At 39.9% G+C, this 22,578-nt stretch overlaps 1 protein-coding gene across 6 annotated transcripts in view; it reads left to right on the forward strand.

Moving 5' to 3' along the window:
- The window catches only part of GRIA4 (glutamate ionotropic receptor AMPA type subunit 4), a 391,466-nt gene that overhangs the window by 100,924 nt on the left and 267,964 nt on the right, over positions 1–22,578 (forward strand). For all 6 annotated transcript variants that reach the window (XM_084895140.1, XM_084895142.1, XM_084895139.1 and 3 more), the window contains exon 4: positions 20,717–20,956. In XM_084895140.1, the coding sequence (XP_084751266.1) occupies positions 20,717–20,956 (240 nt within the window). The remainder of the gene's footprint in view (positions 1–20,716; positions 20,957–22,578) is intronic.

Here is a 22,578-nt window from a genome sequence, read left to right on the forward strand (position 1 = left end):
CATCTCTTTTTCTAAAATGGTCCAGAGACTGAGCATTTAGATGCCTAAAACTGTCTTTTGAACTAATATCCTTAAAGAATGACTTACGAATTATATCCTTGCACTTTTTCAATAAAAATATAAATTTTACATTTGTTAAGAATAAAATACACCAACATATCTAATGAAAATGATTTATCTGCATTTTTAGTAAGTTAATAAGATGATATCCTCAAGAACAAATTTAGAGAGTTAATGTGTATAAATTCTAAGAATACTTATTCAGACTATGAGGAAGGGTCTAGTGTAGTTATTCCCTACTGACCTTATTTCCCTTAATTTTGGTAAGAATTAACCTTAACCCTAACTCCTTCCTCCTCCTTAATCTAAGCCATTCACTGGATAGAGAACTAATAATTATCTCACATGGATTTCAAAATATATCATTTTTGTGGAACTTTGAGAAATTGGTAGAAGATTATCAGAAAAACATACCCAGGAAAATAGTTGGCTCAGTTTGGCCCCAAAAGTCAGTAAAATTTGAGATTTAGATCTGAATTCTAATGACTCAGAGGTAGATTTTTCTCTCTAGCTTGACAGTCAAATGCAATTTCTATGTGTGCGAGATGCAGGGAGAAGCTGCGTTTGATCACTTTATTGTCACAAAAAATAATAAAGAGGATGTCTGTAGGTGCAATTAAGAGCACCAGACTTAGAAGTCAATATCTGGAGTTGATTATCATCTCTAGTACTTAATTCTGAGATCTTGGAAAAATCTTTTCTTTATGAAGTTTAGATTTCTCATTTGTAAAATGTGGATAACCAATACTTTATAGGATTTGTATGATAATTAAAAGTGATATAATACATATGGAGTAATTTGAACAGTGCCTGAACAATTTAAGCACTCAATAAACATTAGTTATTTCTAACAGTGTTCTATGTAGCAAACAACAGCAACTAATTCCAGTTTACTTAAGCCAAAAAAAATAATTCAGCAAAAAGTCACTAAGTACTTCCCAGAATCGCCAGGAAAACTAGCTAGCTAGGTCTAAGACAAGGAGACTATGAACATTGCCCAAACTGACCCCAAAATGGTCCAGTGAGGACACACATGTCCTTGCCTCATTTGAGCCCTTCACACCGCTCACAGGCAACCTCTTGCTCCAGGAACTCATTAAGGCTAAAATCGGACTGCCACCACAGATGGCCTCCTGTAGTGCTGCTTCTACACATCGTTAACACCTGCTTGTCTTGGCAGAATCCAGATCATGAACTGCATCAGTTAGAATCTAATCATGAGTCAGAAACACACAGTTTATTGAGAGTGCAGCCACCATAGGAAACTGCCCTCTGGGTGGCAAAGAAGCTCGCCAGAGGCCACAGCCATGCTGGTTTCTAGGGTAAGCCAGAATAGATCTGTTAAGTGGCCAGTTGGAGCCAGGAGAATCCTATCTCCAGAAGCATTCCAAGCTGCTGTTGTGTGGTGGGTGCCAGGTTTACAGAAGCAGCAGTGAACTGCGGGAGGGTCCTGGTCACCTGGAGAGGATTAAGAGCCTCTGGTGGGGAGAAGGTGGCCTGACAGTGCTTCTGGAGACCCTCAGAGGCAGCTGCTGGACTCCCGCATGGAAAATAATGAGACCAAACCCCAGAGGAGATGTCTTTCCTGCTAGCATCAGTTGGGAGGTCAACTCTAGCACCCTCTGTTGACAAAGCCTAGCATTCCACCAACCAGCTAGCAAAGGAGAGTGGGAGAACGTTCTTTCACAGGATAGGAACCAGAGCTGGTGTCAACAACAACACATATAGCTGGCTCACTGTTGTAGAGTAACCAGAGTCTCAAGAAATAATTGTAACCAATGATATCTTCACTATCACACTATTGGATGAAACACTTTAGATAAGGTATTGTGGGTATATAAATATACAGAATATATAAATATACAGAAATACAGTACCTACAAATATACAGAATATATAAATAGAGAAACACACAAAAAACACAAGTGAGAAGTCCATATATGTAATGCATTATGAAACTGAAGTTCATTTGCAAAAAAAAGACATTATTGACTCTCGCATAATGTGAAATTGATGTATTCATTGTATGTTTAAGGGTTTCTTGCTCTCATTTCTTGGTTTCCAATAACTTCTTTTCCTATACTGCTTGATGCCCATACCTCTACTCCAGCAGCTTTTGATATTAATGACTCCCCCTTTGCGTTTTCTTTTTCTGTTGAATGAAATGATATCACATTGTATTTGTTTTTTCATCTTATTCTCATACCTTCTCTGCCAAGGCCACTCTGCTAGTCTCACTCTATGTTTTCCCTAAATGTTTGTTTCTGCACTTCTAAGCTTAATTTTTATAAATCTAAAATGTCTACACCTAGCTATAGAGGTATATACCAGAATGTTTAATTGGCATTTTTTTTCTCCAAGCATTTTTAACTCAATAAAACTGGGCCCTCTAACCCTCGTATGCTTATTTCACCTTAGCAAATGGCAAACACACCAGTGAGCATTTAACCAGTTGCTTTATTGAGCTACTAAGACGTAAGTTTTGCCTAATGCTAATGTGTAATTAATCACCAAAACCTATTAATTTACTTGTCAAATATTCCCTGAGTCCATGCGTTTCTCATCTTCCCAGGCCTTGAATTCTAAGCTATCAATAGTTTTTGCTGGTCGACTACAATATTGGATGTCAAGTTTCCAGGATCCATTACTACTCTTGTTTAATTAGTTTTTCACACAGCCGCCAGCATTATAAAAACACAAATCAGATTACTTTACTCTCTTGCTTCAGAATAGAAGAATGGCTTCCCATTGTTCTTAGGATAAAAGCCAAAAATCTACACAGTTCTTTTTTTTTTTGTAATCATTTTTTAAATTTTTCAATTACAGTTGACATAAAATATTATGTTAGTTTCAAGTATACAACCCACTAATTAGACATTCTATAACTTAGTGATCATCTAGATTAAGCTTGATATTATGATATCATCTGATATCATACAAAATTATTAGGATATCATTGACTGATCCTTATGCTGTACTTTGCAGCCTCATGACTATTCTATAACAAGCAATTTGTAATTTTTTTAAAAATTATATTTTAATGATTTTCTTACAGAGAGGAAGGGAGAGAGATAGAGAGCTAGAAATATCTATGAGAAAGAAACATAGACCAACTGCCTCTTGCACACCCCCTACCGGGGATGTGCCCACAACCAATGTACAAGCCCTTGGCTGGAATCGAACCCGGGACCTTTCAGTCCGCAGACTGACGCTCTTCTGCTGAGCCAAACCGGTTTCGGCCAATTTGTACTTCTTAATCTCTTCACCTTTTTTAACTATCCCCCAACCCTTGTCTCATCTGGCAACCATCAAAATGTTCTCTGTGTCTTTGATTTTGTGTTTGTTCTCCTTGTTCATTCATTGTGTTTTCTTACTTCAGTTTTTGATAAGTATTTATAGCCATTTTATTGTTAATATTTTTGTCCTTTTTTCCTTCTTCTTCAAGAATACCCTTTAACAATTCATAGGAGACTGGTTTGGTGATGATGAACCACTTTAGCTTTTCTTTGTCCGAGAAGTTCTTTTTATGTCCTTTGATTATAAATGACAGATTTTCTTTATTGCTTGATAGATCCTTGGTTTTCATCACTTTGAATATTTCTTGCCAATCCCTCTGGCCTACATAGTTTCTGTTGAGAAATCATTTGATGATCTTATGGGAGTTTCCTTGTGTGTAACTAACTGCTTTTCTCTTGCTGCTTTTAAGATTCTATCTTTGTCGTTAACCTTTTGCTTTTTAATTATGTGTCTTGTGGGCCTCTTTGGGATCATTTTGTTTGAGACTCTTTGTGCTTCCTGGACTTGTATGCCTATTTCCTTCACCAGGTTAGGAAACTTTGCTGTCATTTTTAACATAGCTTTTCAATTTTATGCTTTCAGAATATATATATTCTGTTTTGACTGGGTATTTTTGTTTCCTAATATTCCAAATCACTGATTTATTTTCCAGCTTCATCTATTCTACCACTGGCTCTGTAAATTATACTTCATTTCATTTAGCATATCCTTCATTTCCCACTGGTTCTTTTTTATGGTTTCCATTCTTTTTAATGCTATTTAAGTTCGTCTACCATACTCTTCCCTTAAATTCATTGAGCATTCTTATAACCAGTGTTTTGAGCTCCACACCTAATAGATTATCTCAACTTTGTTAAGTTCTTTTCTAAAGTTTTTGTTTTTCTTTTTGTTTTTGTTTTTGTTTAGAGACATATTAAGCAGGGTTCTGCTAGTGCCATGTCAGGGCCACTTAATGAAAATTATTGGCAAACCAGAGCCAGGCGTGTTTAAGAGATTTTAGAAAAGTCTGAAACATGTGAAAAGAGAGGTCATTTGTATGGAAAATTCACTGGAAAGGCTTGGCTCTCATGGAATCGCAAGGGTGGGGCAAACAATGAGAGCCATGTTAAGAAGACACAGATATGGTGCCTGCCTGCCTGCTCTGTGGGGGAAGGGCTTAAAAAGGAGCAATGGCCTCTGCCAGCACTCTGTCTGGACGAAAGCTGCTCCTCCACTCTCACCCTGACGCCAGACAAGTCTGTTCCTCTCTGTATGTTCCAGGCACCTTTTGAGCTGCTGCTCCAGCACTAGAGCTCAGAGCAAATGAATCTGAGTAAGTTCATGAATGGACCCTTTATAGGAGGAACTTCATGAAGTTCCAGAAGCCTTCTGTCTTACTCAGCCACAGTCCCCACTGGCTTTTACAGCCAGAAGTTCTGAGGACTTCTCTTCCTGGCACTCGAACCCTGGGCTTGAGGGCTTGGTGTTGGTCTGTGTCCCCTCATTCCTCAGAGGGGACCTCAGAAGCCAATATATTGTCTCCCCCCAATTTTTATTCTGCACACGTGGGAGTCCAGCCCATCCTATATCTCTGTCCTTTCTACTGTCTCAATGTGACTTCTTCATATTCTTAGTTAGGAATTCTGTTCAGCTGGATTTCAGGTGGTCTGGATGATAGCCTTTCTGTAGCTTAGTTGTAATCTTGTGAAATGTTCCAAGTACCTGTGTCACCACCTTGACCAGAAGCCTTGTCCACACTGCTCTTTACCCTGTTCTCCAAGACATGGATTTGTACTTCTTCTTCAGCCTTATCTCCTCCCTCTCCAGGCACCGATCAAAACAGTATTTCTTCAATTTTTTATAACTCTTCATAATTTTCAGTTGTTATATCTGAAATAGTATTTCCCCACTTTGTGACTAACATACTCTTAGTTAACACTCAGAATAAATATGTATGTTTATAGCATCTTCACTTCTCTCTCTTCTTTTATAAGCACTTATTCCACTTGTTGCTTTTTTTTTTATATATATTAACAGTAGGAATCACATATGAATTTTTAATTGTGTGTCTCCCAGTATCTAGAATATCGACCTAACTCAGAGTAGCTGCTCAATGTTGTTTGAATGTCCCAATGAAATTAAATATTCTTAAAGTTCTAATTTTTCTTATTATCTAATTCATGAATATATTAACTTATTTACTTATTTTTATTGTCTCCGTCTCTAAAAGGGTACCTTAACATAATATGCAAATCAGAAATTATATGGTGGATTGATATATAGCTATCTTAAACACAAAATATTATTTAAAATAATTAGCTTTTAGATGAAATCCCTAGAAACTTTATCCCATGGCATCTGTGGCATTAACATAAAAAGAGAAAAAGAGAGAAAGAGCAGAGAGAGAGAGAGTGATCAAGTGTAAAAATAGAAATCTGCCTAAAGACTCTACATAGTGGAACATGGCTTATAGGTCTGTCTGCCTATAGGTGAATAGAAGAAATAAGCAACTCATTTGTCTTCATCAGAAGCAGAAAAAAGAACAGTTTAGATAGCATACTGATTCAATATGAGCAATTAAAATGTGCTTAGACCACCCTGGCTGATGTGGCTCAGTTGGTTGGAGTGTCCTATGTGTCATATACTAAAAGGTTGCCGGTTCAATTCTCTGTCATGGCACATATAAAAGGCAAGCTATTAATGTTTCATTCCCACATTGATGTTTTCTCTCTCATCTCCCTTTCTCTCTCTAAAACCAGTAAATATATCCTCAGGTGATGATTTTTAAAAACTTGCTTAGATCCATAATGAAAATCTACAGAAGTATTTGTCATACTCTCTGAGCTCAACAATTTCATGAAATACAGTTTACATAATACCAGAACACAGAATAGTGTACACTTTTCTTGCTCACAGATCTCCTCCCTGCTCAGTAACAAGTAATATACTCTATAAGTTTTACATATCTATCATTTTATAAGTTGGATGTTGCTATTGTTCTCCTCATTTGAATGGGCTTTATAATCTCTAATTTAAGCTAAGGATGTAATTTTTCCGTATCTAAAAGCTTTAAGCAAGTAACTCTGTACCTTAGGGATTCACTCTCCTCCTCTGTAAAGGATTTGGTCCATCTGGATGATCTCTAAGGTCTCTTTGAGGCACACAACTTCATAATCCAGAAAAGATAGTGTCTCCTTGGCGGTAAAAATATATCTACTTTTCAGTACTCAAATTAAAGAGGAGCAGGTTAAAATGAAGACTGGAAATTTAATTTGGCAATAAAGCATCAAACCTAAATGAACAGATTGCAGCAATAGTTTCAGAAAACTCCCAGTTCTAAGCAATATAATGCCCCCAAATAAAATTTGTCCTCACCCACTTTAAAATAAATAATATTTTAATCTGTGCAGAGCATTTAAAAATGAGCAGAATATTCACAAATATTCATACTTAAAGATTATTTTAGCCAAAACCGGTTTGGCTCAGTGGTAGAGCATCAGTCTGCGGACTGAAAGGTCCCAGGTTTGATTCCGGCCAAAAGCACGTACATTGGTTGCGGGCACATCCCCGGTAGGGGATGTGCAAGAGGCAGCTGGTCGATGTTTCTCTCTCATCGATGTTTTTAGCTCTCTATCTCTCTCCCTTCCTCTCTGTAAGAAAATCAATAATATATATATATATATATATATATATATATATATATATATATATATATATATATATATATATATATTTAAAACAGAGTATTTTAAAAATTCAGGATTCCCACATATCACTCCCTGTTGGGAACAATCACCTAGAGATGCGAGTGGCTAGCCCCTTTTGGTTGGCATGTACTCTCAAGTTCCTTGCCCATATTGCAGTCTTTCCCTTGGCCTGTTTCACCCATTCACATACTTTGCCTGGCCCTTCTAGGATTGGATTTCACAGGTTTCCTTTAGAGGAAGTTAATGTCAGGTGAGTGGTTAGGAGGCTGCAGAGCCATATTGAAAGAAGACTCATTAATTCTAGACCATTCTTTTAAAAAATTGGATAGTTAGAAAACAATTATATTTGAAATGTTCAGATTTTTTAGAAAAAGTGAGTCAATGTTACTATTTGATTTCTGAAATCTATTTCTTTCAAAGCATGCCAAATAATTAAGTTGTTTAGAAAAATTTTAGAATTTCACATTATAATATATAGTACTAGAGGCCCGGTGCATGAAATTCATGCACTGAGGGAATGAGGAGTGTTCCTCAGCCCAGCCTGCACCCTCTCCAATCTGGGATCGGGCCCAAACTGGCAGTCAGACATCCCTCTCACAATCCAGGACTGCTGGCTCCCAACTGCTTGCTTGTCTGCCTGCCTGATTGTCCCTAACTGCTTCTGCCTGCTAGCCTGATCACCCCCTAACCACTCCACTGCCAGCCTGATTAGTGCCTAACTGCTCCACTGCTGGCCTTATTGCCCCCAATTGTCCTCCCCTGGTGGCCCGGTCACCCCTAACTGCCCTCCCTTGCCAGCCTGATTGCCCCAACTGTACTCCCCTGATGGCCTGGTCACCTCCAACTGCCCTCCCCTGCAGGCCTGGTCACTTCCAACTGCCCTGCCCTGCAGGCCTGTTCACCCCAACTACCCTCCCCTGCAGGCCTGGTTGCTCCCAACTGTCCTCCCTTACTGGTCCAGTCACCCATAACTGCCCTCCCCTGCTGGTCTAGTCAGCCCCAACTGCCTTCCTCTGCCAGGCTAGTTGCCCCCAAATGCCCTCCCCAGCAGGCCTGGTCGCCCCCAACTGCCCTCCCTTACTGACCTGGTCGCCCCCAAGTGCCCTCCCCTATTGGCCTGAACACCCCCATCTGACCTCCCCTGCCGGCCATCTTGTGGCAGCCATCTTGAGACCACATGGGGGCAGCTATCTTGTGCGAGGGTGTGATGATCAATTTGCATATTACCTCTTTATTATATAGGATAATACACGTGTGTGTTAATGTCTTTAACATGTGACATAAATTACTTTATACATATATACAATGAAAATTTATATTGGATAATTTTTTTTGACAGTATGAATATATATAATTTTATTTGTTAAGTAAAAGATACACATAAATTTAAATTTTTTCAAAAGACTATATTCTAGTATAAAAGTCTGATTTTTTTGGTCATTGATGGATTTAAACTATTCTACAAAAGTTATTAAAAATGCTATTTTAGTATAAAAGCAAGGAAATATATACTTCAAGTTTAGTGCTTTTAAAAGATTATGATTATAGTGATTACTAGACCAAGGCATGTTCTATTATAATTTCTCAAAACTGAAAAGCATTTTCTATTTTCATCACACTCAGATGCACACACAGATGTAGTCAGAGCTAATTATTAATAGAATTCTTTGAAAAATGAATCATGGTTTAATATCATAGGGAAAGAAATAGCATTTTATTAGACATCATTCTGTTCTATAATATCCTAATAATTGAGAGGGGAAAATAAGTAAAAGGCTTCATAAATCAGAGTTTATTTAACTCAGAAAAGTCTGGTAATGATTCTGAGAATTCAGAAAGCTTAAAATTATAACTTTGACAAAATAACTAGAGTGGCTCATCATTTCTCTTTTGTATTTTCCATCCTAGTGTACAGTCCAGATGTTTGACAATTGTTCTTGAAATTTGAATATAGAGAAAATAATATAACACAGCCACACAATTAAACCAGCCATTTTATGATCTTTAGTAACATCTGGCTACTGGTTCTAATATTATAATTTAGAATGGAAAAAATCTTTTACTATCTGATTTTATATATGGAGAAACTATGCAAACGTTTAATATTTCCATCTAGTCATGGTTATCTGTAAATTCTCTATCAGGGTTTTATGCACTGTGTTTTAGAGGACACAATTACACACACACACACACACACACACACACACACACGAAACGCTAGATACTGCAGGCTTATTTGTCTGAGTTATATATGTATTTATCCTTTTGAAAGTGAGAGCTAAACCTTGGTTTGCTTTAAGAAGTGGCTTTTTAAACAAGAAACCCATATTTCATAATCCTGTGAGAACTACTCCTGTTTCCATGAAGTGTAAGTATTCTTACAGTGCCTCCTGCAGCAGCTGTAAAGGTGCAATGGCCAATATCCCTTCAACGGAGCAGGATGGAGAAGTCCTCAGCCAGGGACTGTCTTTTCAAGTGGTGGCCTAGAATGAGAATGACCTTTAGAATCAGATTGGGTAGAAAATTGCTCTTTCCCCACTTAAATGTATCAACTTGTAAAGGTTATACACCTTCACCAAATTTCGTTTTTCCTCTTAAAGCAACAGAAAAAGGAGAATAATGCCTACCTTGTAGGGATGTTTGAACAAGATAATGGAAACAAAAGGACTGTTAGAGAGCCTGACACATAGTAGGTATTTAGTAGTGGTTGTTTTCTTCCCTTCCCCTTCCCTAGAGTCAGGCCATCATGATGGCTCCCTCGTTCTGGCTCCTGGCTCTAATATTATATTTTAGAATGGAAAACATATTTTAGTATCTCTTTTTATATATGGAGAAACTATGCAAATGTTTAATATTTCCATTTGTTTAATATTCACAATAATATGTAATATTTCCCAGATTCACTGTAAATGCTTTATCAGGATTTTGTGCAGTGTGCTTTAGAGGATACAATTACACACACACACACACACACACACACACACACTTGAAACACTGGACACTGCAATCTTTTTTTAATTTTATTTTTTTAATATATTTTATTGATTTTGTATAGGGAGGAAGGGAGAGAGTTAGAAACATCGATGAGAGAGAGTCATCAATCAGCTGCCTCTTGCACACCCCCTACTGGGGATGTGCCCGCAACCAAGGTACATGCCCTTGACTGGAATCGAACCCGGGACCTTCAGTCCCCAAGCCAATACTCTATCCATTGAGCCAAATAGGTTTCGGCTGGACACTGCAATCTTATTCGTCTGGATTATATGTGTGTTTATCCTTATACTTGTCTGAGTTATATGTGAATAACACTTCCGTTTTTCAGGAAGCCTCATTGGAGCATGTGTATCCCTAGCCTATAGCACTGAGCAGACTATCCCATTAAAACTGTGTACCTTGTGAGTTCCAAACAAGTTGCGCATAAATTAGCTTTGATAACATTGTATCATATTAAATATAATGAGGCATTATCATATTTTGTAAAAACACAATTTTACATGTTAGATTTGCTTCAAACCGCTGCAACGTTTTATTCGAAAGGTTAGGCCAAATAACGTCACGCATCTCAAATACCTTTCATGCATAACATCCTCTTTGCCTCCATTCATTCGGTTATTCATTTAAAAAATATTTGTTGAGCTCTGGCCAGGTAGCTCAGTTGGTTAGTGCATCCTCCTAATTCGCCACAGTTTGGAGTTCAATCTCCAGTCAGGGCACCTATAAGAAGCAATCATTGAATGCAAAAATCAATCTCTCTCTCTCTCTCTCTCAAATCAATATGTAAAAATTTTTTAAAATATGTATTGACTATCAACACTGTGCCAAGCATTATGCTGGACGCTGGAAAAAAATTGATGACGAAAGCAGGCCGAGTCCTTGCTGTCACAGACACGCCTGGTAGTACAGACAGACATTAAACAAATGTCACAAATTCTGCATCCAAAATAAATGATGACACTTCAGTTACTCAGGAAGCCTAATATTCATGAGCATACTTGTTTTAAAACCCTCTCAGATAGCTGCCAAATATTATTCCATTCCATTTTTAATTGATGTTATCCACTTTCATGATGTATTTAAATGCTTTTCAGAAAGACAGCTGTGTCTACTTTGATGAAGAAAAGCTTTCAACAGATTTAGACCCTTGAAAATGTGTTTCTCTGACATAAAAAGAATCCTGCTGCAATTATGCGATGCAGTTATATAGTAGATAAAATATAGATGATGAGTTGAATGTTTCCATTAAGGCGCCACAAAGATAAAAGTACATTCCAGCCCTTGGATGCTAAACAGTAATTCCCTTGGTGCCTCTCCCTCTGCACTGCCTTCATGATTGGCACTGACAGATAAAGAACCGAACACTCATCTGTAACGATATAGGTGCTTTTTAGAATTGGTTTCTTCTCCTCTCACCTTTCTTCCTTCTAAGGCTCGCTTGTTGGAGTCCTTATGTTTACAGATCAGCATTCTTTATAAAAGAATGATCTGACCTTTGCAGCCCCCACACCCTGCCAGGTAAGCCAACTTGACGGGGAAAGGCATTTTGCTTATTGTGCTGGGTATGGAAATAGCCCTGCTTGTGCCTTTCTCAGCCTTGGAAGCAAAATGAGCCATGTGTTTCCATTATGGCAGCCTGCCTCCGGAAAGAAATGTGCAAACAAGCCTGTGTATTTTTACTGAGCTCTCAATTAGTTTAATTGAGAATTGCAATGTGCTCTCGAGCTGAGATGTCATAAAATGGAAGCGAAGCGTGTGCGGGGTTGTGCAGGTGCAGCCCGCGGTGATAGCTCACTTGGTCTGCGCTGCGTTGTCCAGAGCTTCCTTAGAGAAGACGTCTGAGGAAGCAAAAGGACTTATGTGTGACATAATGAAGGTGAAATGTTTGTATGTAATTCGCATTTCAATTTGTCGTTTATGGTGTTTAGCTCCAGTGACTTTATGTACTGTAGCTAACCGCCCTCTAGAAGTCTAAGAAGATTACCTTTTACATATTAATAACCTAGGATAATACCGTAAGAGCATAAATCAATGCATTCTGGACTCAGCATGATCTGTTCACCATCTGATTGAGCCTTTTCAAATCTAAATATGAGGATCTTATCATTTTAACATCAAACAATCAGAGAAAGAAGGAAGATGACAAACTAATACTTACTGACTTTGTAAAGATTCCCAATAAGCTGCTAGTGCATTCAGAAAAAAAAAAGTTATTTTAAAATCCAGAGGGGTGAGGAGATTTCTTTTAGAAGAAATATATATGGCAAGATTCTGAAAATAAACAGGTAGAAATTAGGTAAATACAGGACCAGAGGTTGTGCAGTGGGATGCTGTGCAGTGAAAAGCTAAGCAGTGAAAAGCTGTGCAGTGGGAGGCTGTGCAGTGAGCAGTTGTGCAGTGAGAACCTGTGTAGTTGGAGGCTGTACCTGGGAGGCTGTGCAGTGAGAGGCTGTGTGGTGAGAAGCTGTGCAGTGGGAGGCTGTGTGGTGAGAGGCTGTGCAGTAGGAGGCTGTGCAGTGGGAGGCTGTGCGGTGAGAGGCTGTGTAGTAGGAGGCTGGCAGAGGGAGGCTGTGCAATGGGAGGCTGTGCAGTGGGAGGCTGTGCAGTGGGAGGCTGTGTGGTGAGAAGCTGTGCAGTGGGAGGCTGTGTGGTGAGAGGCTGTGCAGTAGGAGGCTGGCAGAGGGAGGCTGTGCGGTGAGAGGCTGTGTAGTAGGAGGCTGGCAGAGGGAGGCTGTGCAATGGGAGGCTGTGCAGTGGGAGGCTGTGCAGTGGGAGGCTGTGCAGTGAGAGGTTGTGCAGTAGGAGGCTGTGCAGTGGGAGGCTGGCAGAGGGAGGCTGTGCAGTGGGAGGCTGTGTGGTGAGAGGCTGGCAGAGGGAGGCTGTGCAATGGGAGGCTGTGCAGTGGGAGGCTGTGCAGTGGGAGGCTGTGCAGTGGGAGGCTGTGCAGTGGGAGGCTGGCAGAGGGAGGCTGTGCAGTGGGAGGCTGTGTGGTGAGAGGCTGGCAGAGGGAGGCTGTGACTGGGAGGCTGTGCAGTAGGAGGCTGTGCAGTGGGAGGCTGGCAGAGGGAGGCTGTGCAGTGAGAGGCTGTGCAGCAGGAGGCTGTGCAGTAGGAGGCTGTGCAGTGGGAGACTGTGTGGTGAGAGGCTGTGCAGCGGGAGGCTGTGCAGTGAGAGGCCGTGAGTGGGAGGCTGGCAGAGAGAGGCTGTCCAGCAGGAGGCTATGCAATGGGAGGCTGTGCAGTAGGAGGCTGTGAGTGGGAGGCTGGCAGAGGGAGGCTGTGCAGTGGGAGGCTGTGTGGTGAGAGGCTGTGAGTGGGAGGCTGGCAGAGGGAGACTGGCAGAGGGAGGCTGTGCAGCAGGAGGCTATGCAATGGGAGGCTGTGCAGTAGGAGGCTGTGCAGTAGGAGGCTGGCAGAGGGAGGCTGGCAGAGGGAGGCTGTGAGTGGGAGGCTGGCAGAGGGAGGCTGTGCAGTGAGAGGCTGTGAGTGGGAGGCTGTGCAGTGAGAGGCTGTGAGTGGGAGGCTGGCAAAGGGAGGTTGTGCAGTGGGAGGCTGGCAGAAGGAGGCTGTGCAGTGAGAGGCTGTGAGTGCGAAGCTGGCAGAGGGAGGCTGGGCAAAGGCTGGAAGACCGAATTAGTATTTCACATGTAGTTGCAAGCTCTATGCTGCTGGATAAACTCATAGCTTAATCATATTCTGTGAAAATTAAATGTATAAAAATGACAATATAACTTCACCCTGATAATAACAGAAATTATACGTTTTGTCACTTCTAAAGAAGACAGTTTTCTCATTACCTGAATTTTAAATTGTTAAAACATTAATAGTTATTATTATATTTTATTTCCTTATAAGGCATTATTAAATTTATATGTACTGATAGCTCTCAGTTTTCAGAAACTAGGCTTTAATTAAAAGCTAAGGGTCAGTTTGTGTATGGCCAAAAGGGGAGGGAGAATGCATAGAGACCAAAAGGAATTGCTTAGACTCTAAGTAGAAATGGAAACCTTTAACGGCTGGAGTAAACTCAGACCCCAAAAGTAGAATTTTGCAGCTTTCAGCTAGCCATTCCACCCTCTCCCAGTCTCTTCTTATTTCTTTTACAAGAAACTATGATTTCATTCACTGACTGAATGCTAATTGAGCATTTTTCTTATGCCAATTTTAGAGCCTGAGAATACATCAGTGAACAAGATTAGATACCAATAAAATGTGGTTTTTATTATTGCTGTAATATTAAGTTGGGAGGGGATCGGAGAAATTGGAGCATGTTAAGAGGTTGAGGGAAGGTAGCCAGCAGAGAGGGAGAGAGGGCATACTAACCTAGAAGGCCCCTCAGAAAGAGATAATGAATGGGGCCAAGGACAGATATAAGGGTGGCCTTGAGTGAGATGTGCAGATAGATGTGTGGAGGGTAGCTCATGCATAATTGTCCACTCTCTTGTGAATTTCTGTACAAACATATACACTCTGCATTTTCCAGGAGCCTACCACACACACACACACACTCACACATACTTACACATACTTACACACCACACATACACACAGACGCACATGCACACTGCACACGCACACACACGCACGCACGCACGCACATCCCACATACAAACTCATTGTGGTGCTTGGCAGAGGTCATGCAAAACCCCTTTGGAGAAATATTTCTCTAAAACAGGTTTCTCTAAATTCTCACAGGTAGACTTTGCTCACAACTGTGCTCACAATTCAAAATTATAAAACAAATACATTGATAATCCACCTCGAGCAAGAATTGTAACATGTACAAAGGAGTGTGACTAGTAGATTACCAAAGATTTCAGAAAATGAAAATATCCAAGAGAGACTATGATATCTTAAAATTGCTAAACCCATACGAACTACAATATTGGACAATAATAGCATGGAGGGCAGTTTCTGCAGTTATAATGCTTACATGTCCTTGTGTTATTCCAATGGAGTGTGGAGACATTTATTAAATTTAGGATTTTGTGACTAAGATGGGGGGCTAGGAGATGCACCCTTATGTCCTTCCACAATGAACACCAACTAGACAGCTATTCACACACAAAACAGCTGTGGGAGAGCTCGGGAGTTCACTAACAAAATTTCAGGAGCACATAGAGAAAAAACAACTGAGAATACCATACAAAGGGAAAGTTCCATTTTGCCTGCATTATCCGAGATATCCAGGCCAGCGCTGTACAGTGCCAAGAGGGGATCCTTAGCTCAACACAGTTCTCTCGTCTTGGAAAAGGAGAGCAGGTGAGTGGCCAGCTTCCCCAGCCTTTTGGGGAACCACTCAAAGGACCCACTTCAGTTTCACCCCACCCAGAGACCAGCAAGGCTGAGACATCTAGAGACCGCTAGGCAGAAGTAAGAAGGGAAGGGTCTACAGCAGTGGTCTCCAGCATGGGGCACACTCCCCACAGAGGAGCGATTTGATTTTTAAGGAGGGCAATTTGAGAATGAGTGTATTTCTTGCACTTCCTATGGCTCTAGGGGCCTCAGATACAGTATCTAAATATATATTGTGACATATTTATGCATTTTGGTTCTCTACTATATGTTTTGAAACTTTGCTATTTTTTTCATATCACTTCATACTATTATTATTTTCTTAACAATTTGTTGGCGGCCATAAGCTCAGAAGTCACATATAAGCACTTCTGTCACACTTTAACAGCTGAGACAATCCTCAATACTTCAACTGTCCTTTCATGCTTTTATTTTCCTCTTTCATGGATGCAATGTTCTTTGGAAGCTTGTTGAGACCAAGTTAATGGCCTTTTAAGCTTCCTCCGTGTGAATAGAAGTTCACTTTCTGAATAATAGGAATTATATGTCATGCATGGGTGGGATTTGGCTCGCCTACCCCAATGCGGGGGAGGGGTTGGGGGAGGAGCTAGCCAGAGGGAGGAGCCAGGGGCAGTTGTCCTGCCAGCCCTGCCCCCTTGTTGAACTCCCAGTTGAGGGGGCAATTTGCATATTAGTCTTTTATTTTCTAGGAATAAGTTCATTTGACTGTCAACCTGGAACTTAGCTGATGCTGAAGAATAAGAATATTTGTTCCTTTTTAGTTGGGCCTCTTCACATCACATGGTCTTCCTCACAGCATGATAGCTGGGTAAAAAAAATCTGTCGAGAGAGAGAGAGAGAGAGAGAGAGAGAGAGAGAGAGAGAGAGAGAGAGAGAGAGAGAGAGAGAGGCAGCCATAAGCTCAGAAGTCACATATAAACACTTCTGTCACACTTTAACAGCTGAGGCAATCACTCAAGCCAGCCTGAGTTCATATTGAAAGATCAGACTCCAGCTCTGAATTGGAAAGTATCAAAGAAGTTCTGGAACAGTGTGAGAGAGAGACTACAGCTATACTATTATGGAAAATTCACAGTGGCACGAAAGTGATGAACTTAGATGCATAGGTCTGAATTCAGAGAAAGATTGGAGGGAAATAGTACAACTTGGTGAATCATGATTACAGAGGTGGTAATTAAAGCCCCAGGGTTGGCCATTTTCAGTGGAATTGCGTTGAAAGTAAAGAGTGGAATTTTAAGGCTTACCATCTTTAAAGGAGTAGGGGGAAAGAACTATTCAAAGACAGAAATATTTAGAGAGAGTGAACGCAGGCTAGAGCATGGTGATAAGAAAGCAAGGGAAGGAAACATCTGGGAGAATGTCCAAAATGACAAAGACAGCAGAGGATTCCAGCAAGATAAGAGCTAAAATGTAAGATTTATGTTGTATTGGTCATGAGCAAAATGGATGAGCGTGGTTTTGGTGGCTGGAAAGTAGAGCAGCCAGATGAATGTGAAACAGTGTAAGTAAAAGACTCCTTTACTGACTGGGAAGGGATAAAAAGGCATAGGAAGCAGAGGGCCAAGAAAGTTCTATGTTTCATAAAATAAGAAGGAGTTCAGCTTGTTTGATAGCATTCTAGGAATGCATTTAGAGAAGAAGGAAGATGAAGATATAGGAGAAAGGAAAAGGCACAGGGTGAAGCAGTGGCCTGCATATTTAGTACAGTGTCAAAATTACTTTATTAAAGGCAAAATAACAGATGGCTATGAAAAGGAGAAGAGATACATATTTATGATGATGCTTATGAAGAAGGTAGATATAAGATGTTTAAATATCAAAAACATTAAGTTTGTTCAGTATCAAGCACAATAAATTAAAATAAGTTAAATAGTATAGCAAGCACCAAAGTAGTGGAAAGTCATAATGAAATCTGAAAACAGTATAGTAGGAACAAACAGTAGAGGGATTTTGTGCAGAATATATTGTTTCTGACCTTTTTTCTGAAGTGTAATATTTTTTGCACATAAAATTTTATATTGGCTCAGTATTTGAAAAACATAAAATCAGCAGGGCTATTGTGTCTGGGGAGAGAGGTGTACTGAGGAAGGGGTCTGGGCTTGCCCATCCATGCCTTTCTCACCAGCAGTTCTCATGCAAAGCTATACATGTCCCCCTAGAGAATTTGTGGAGTTCCTAAAAATTTACTGTTTGGAAACCTAAATTTGTAAAAGGTAAGTCTCAAAACAGAAGGGATTATGTAACTGCTCATTATATGCATGAATAACTTTAAGTACATGACTTGTAAATCCTGCATGTTTACATTTTCTTGAAAATGTAATAAAATCTGTGTGTAGTTTTAGCACCAAATCGAAAGTCAGCATCTTAGATAAGATTTCTAAATCTATTTAACTTTATTTTTTTCTGCACAATAAGATAAAAATTAATTGAAGTAGATAATTTGCAATGTAAAGATTGAAAGTGGACCCTCAATTTCCAGGAAAATCAAGAGAACAAAAAAAATATGACAACACAAAGGAGTGTCTCCAGGTTATGCAAAATGTGCAGCACTTACAGAAACACATCCCAAGTCTTGATGAAACATTCACAAGGTTAAGATCTGATCCAGCAGCTTGATTAATCAGGTCACTTAAGTTATAAAAGTAAATTCAGATGAAACCCAAAATGTGGCAAAATAATGTTTTCTGTATTTTGCAAGAAAATGACAGTCAGTCATTCTGCCAAGACTAACTTTCCAGGTTGGTCAATCTATTCAGGTGATCGAATCCTAGTTCCTGGGTGAGCATAGAACATATACAGTATCTCTCCATGCACATCATCTAAAGAAGACCAATAGCATTAATTTGCTGTAATTGTTACCTTCTTATGTTATAACTAGAGGCCCAATGCACGAAATTCATGCAAGAGTAGGCCTTCCTGCCCTAGTCTGTCAGCACCAGCTTCCCTCTGGAACCCAGGACCAGCACCCATGACCCGGGCTGGCTTCCTTCCAGCCTTGGCTTCATCAGGAATGACATCCAGAATACGTCCAATCTAATTAACATATTACCCTTTTATTATTATAGACTAGAGGCCCAGTGCACAAAATTTGTGCATATGGGGTGTGTCCCTCAGCCCACCCTGCACCCTTTCCAATCCCTCTCAAAATCCAGGACTGCTGGCTCCCAACCACCCTCCTGCCAGCCTGCCTGCCTGATGGCCTCTAACTGCTTCTGCCTGCCAGCCTGATCACCCCCTAACCACTCCCCTGCCAGCTTGATTAACTCCTAACTACTCCCCTGTCAGCCTGATTGACTGTATCTGCCCTCCCCTGCCAGCTTTGTCACCTCTGCAGGCCTGGTCGTCCCCAACTTCCCTCCCCTACTGGCCTGATAATCCCTAACTACCCTACCTTGCCAGCCTGATTGCCCCTAACTGCCCTCCCCTGCTAGCTTGGTTACCCCCAACAGCCCTTTCCTGCAGGCCTGGTTGCCCCCAACTGCCTTTTCCTGCGGGCTCAGTCACCCCTAGCAGCCCTCTCCTGCTTGCCTGGTCACCCCTAACTGTTCTCCCCTGCTGGCCTGCTTGCCCTTAACTGCCATCCCCTGCAGGCCTGCATCCCCCTCTCCCCAACTGTCCTCTCTGCAGAATTGATTGCTCCCAACTGCCCTTCCCTGCTGGCCTGATCACCTACAACTTCCCTCCCCTGCCAACCATCTTATGTCCACAGGGGGGCAGCCATATTTGATCACATTGGGATGGCCATCTTGTGTGTTGGAATGATGGTCAATTTACATATTACTCTTTTATTAGATAGGATTACATTGCTTAAATTCTTTTCTTAATTTCAAGAGATACAATAAACAAGAACAAAAGAAACACCCCCATGTTTTATTAACTTAATTAATAATGCTTCATAATTTCCAAAAACCTAGATATTGTGGAATATAGATATAAATGTTAGTAAGAAAATTAGTTTTCTAAGAGCCTATTATTACTTTAACAAAGAAAAATCTAATTTCTTTGTATCACTATGAACTACTGCTAAAATAAATACCTCTAGAGTATCCATACTCTGAGTTTCTTAATGAGCTAAGCAATTACAATCAGTAACCAAAATCAGAAAACAGAAAAATTTTGTAAAACTGACATCTTCTTAAACTAGCTGTAAACCAAGGAGAAACAGGACCTTTAGCCATGTGATAAATTAAAGAATTTGAAGTTCAAAAAATCTCAATTTATTTATAAACTAGAAGCCCTATGCACAAAATTTGTGCAAGGGCCTTGGCCCCAGCCCCCACCACCCATTGCTACCACCAGGCCCGAGGGCTTCTGCTGCCTCTGCTGTGGCCCTAGTCTGCTGCAGCTTTGTCTAGAAGGAAGGAGGTTCAGAAGGACGTCAGTATAATTAGCATATCCTTATGTAGTTTTGTATTCTTTATAATGTAAACTAGAAAAAGTCACCCAAATTTGAACTAGAAATTAATCATGTCAAAAGAGTGATCAAAATATGATGGGGCAAGAATCTCGAGGACAATTTTCTTCTCTTTATAAATTTTTCCTATTGGGGGGTTGGAAAGATAGGCAGGGTGAGCCTGGGCACCTGCTTGCCTTGGGTTCTCTTCTTTCCGGAGAACTTGGTTCTTCTGGGTGTGGAATTACTGTCTTTGCATGTGGCTTACCTACAGGCTGCACAAGTTGCCACAATTCTGCTAAGCATCTTACATATCCTAACAATGACTTTCCAAACTGCATTTTTTTTTCAAACAAGATTCAAGAAAACTCTAAGGTTGTGATAATAAATGAAATTGCCACTGCAAAATAATAATAATAATAATAATAATAATAATAATAATAATAAAGTAATAATTTCGGCCATGTAACAAATGCAGTCCAAACTATTATAGAAAAGATAAGCATATGGCTTACAATGGATGGCATTCTGGTTATTTAAATGTTCCTCTAAATATACTTAAACATTTTCAAAGTATGATATTATATTTTTTTCACATGTAAAAAAAAATATGGAGAAAAATTTAGATTTTTTTTCACACTTAGAATCTCCCACTTAGGATTTGCCACCTTATCATGGAATGCCATATATTACATCATTTTAGTTAAACTTCCCTTTAATTTAAATCAGCTTCTTGAGAAAGGAAGCATATGGCCCCAAGTTATCTCACTCAAGGCAGGGCTTTGACTACAAGTTCAAGAATTCAGTAATTGATTGTACAATTGATGGCACACTTCACTTTTAACCTTTTCTTGTATTCCTGACAGGCCAGTGATTCAGAGATTTCTTTTTCATTTCCTAGACTGTAGATGTGCACGTTAACAATTTTAGAATGCACTGATGGTTTGTATTCCTTTTTTCTTTCGTTTCAGTCTGTTCCCAGTATTCTAGAGGAGTGTTCGCCATTTTTGGACTCTATGATAAGAGGTCAGTACATACCTTGACCTCCTTCTGCAGCGCCTTACACATCTCTCTCATCACACCGAGCTTCCCTACCGAGGGGGAGAGCCAGTTTGTGTTGCAGCTGAGGCCTTCCTTGCGAGGAGCACTCTTAAGTCTGCTGGATCACTACGAATGGAACTGTTTTGTCTTCCTGTACGACACAGACAGGGGTAAGTCGCAATTCCATATCCCCATGTGTAAAACTCTCATTTCAACCCGAAATGACCTGTATACGCGTGTGGTTTTGCAAAATATTTTAATCCCTAATGTGGCTGAAATTTGAAAATGGTCATTGTGTACTGTCACTATTTTTACCTTGCCTCTGGGGAAAATTTTCTAATTCAATAAGCGTTACATTCACAAGGTTACTCATGAGCAAACCATGCTTAGTTACATAGTTGGAATTAAGAGAAATTATTGTTTTTAACAATTCTGAGGTCTTATTTAAGGTTACCATGAAATAAATAAGTCTTCTATCTCAAATGCAAATAATGTGATGTTTTGGGACATCATAAAATAGTGTCATACTGAGCCATGGCTTTGAGTTTGAAATAGGAGACTTTACATGAGGAATGGGGGATCATGACAATGACAGTGGATCTGGTAGTAAAGCTCTGCTTGCCGATAGCTTCCCACTTTGCCTTTAGCTCCCAGGCTATAGTGATTAGTAAATGGTATTATATGTGTAGGAGGAAAAAGGTGGATAACTACCATTAAATTATTGACACTCCAAACATGTTTGTACAAAGTATTTTGATTTGTTTTTAGCTAGAGACATAACTTAAGGAGTTCCTGTTCCTGTTTTTTTTCAACTTTGTTTTTTATTTAGTGACTAGAATCATAGCAACATGTTGTATTTCAAAATAAACCTCAGGGGACTACCTGTGGAGTCTTGTCATTGGTCCTTTTTCCTTAAAGTGTAAGGTTTGTGAGAAGATAAGAAGATAGAATAAAAGTTGAAACAGGCAATGTTTTAAGAACATCCTTGAATAGAATTCCATCTGTGAAATGAGTAAAACAATAGACATAAAGGCCATAAACAAGCTAGGTAAACCTCTTGAAGATAGAATTACCTTCAAAGGTTCAAATCATAATTTTCTACTTCAGATGTGAAAACTCAGTAAAGGAATTTATCTTCCTTGTTAAAATTCACATTTTTAATCAGGTGGGGACAGTATGTGCGATGAGATGCCTCATCAACATTGCTCTTAGCACATTACTTATATTGGCATCCATGGTACGTTTTCCTTTCAGAGACAAGCTCAGAAAAGTTACACCATCAGTGTATTTGCTGCATGGGTAGAGCATGCTCTAATTCACAATTGGAAATATGGGAACCCACCTACATTTTATGACATCATTTTCCAATAACTAACCATCCAAAGCAACCAGAATTTCTTTCAGTAGGTGAATGGCTAATTAAACTTGGGTATGTTCAGACAATGGATTATTATTCAGAGCTAACAAATAATAAGCTACCAAGCAATAAAAAGGCATGGAGGAACCTTAAACACATGGTATTCAGCAAAAGAAATCAATGAGAAGAGGCTACAAACTATGATTCCTACTATACACCATTCTAAGAAAGGCAAAGCTATGGAGACAGTAAGAGCCAGTGGTTACTGGGGTTAAGAGGAAGCAGGGTTGAATAGGAGAGCACAGGGGTTTTTAAGGCGGTGAAACTGCTGTCTGTGATACTGTAATGGTGGACACATGTCGTTATACATTAGTCCAAAAGCACAGAATGTACAACAAAAGGAGTGAACCTTGATGTAAGAGGGACTTTGTGTGA

This window comes from Pipistrellus hanaki, assembly GCF_964339955.1.
Source record: "Pipistrellus hanaki genome assembly, chromosome: 9".
Classification (NCBI taxonomy): Eukaryota; Metazoa; Chordata; class Mammalia; order Chiroptera; family Vespertilionidae; genus Pipistrellus; species Pipistrellus hanaki.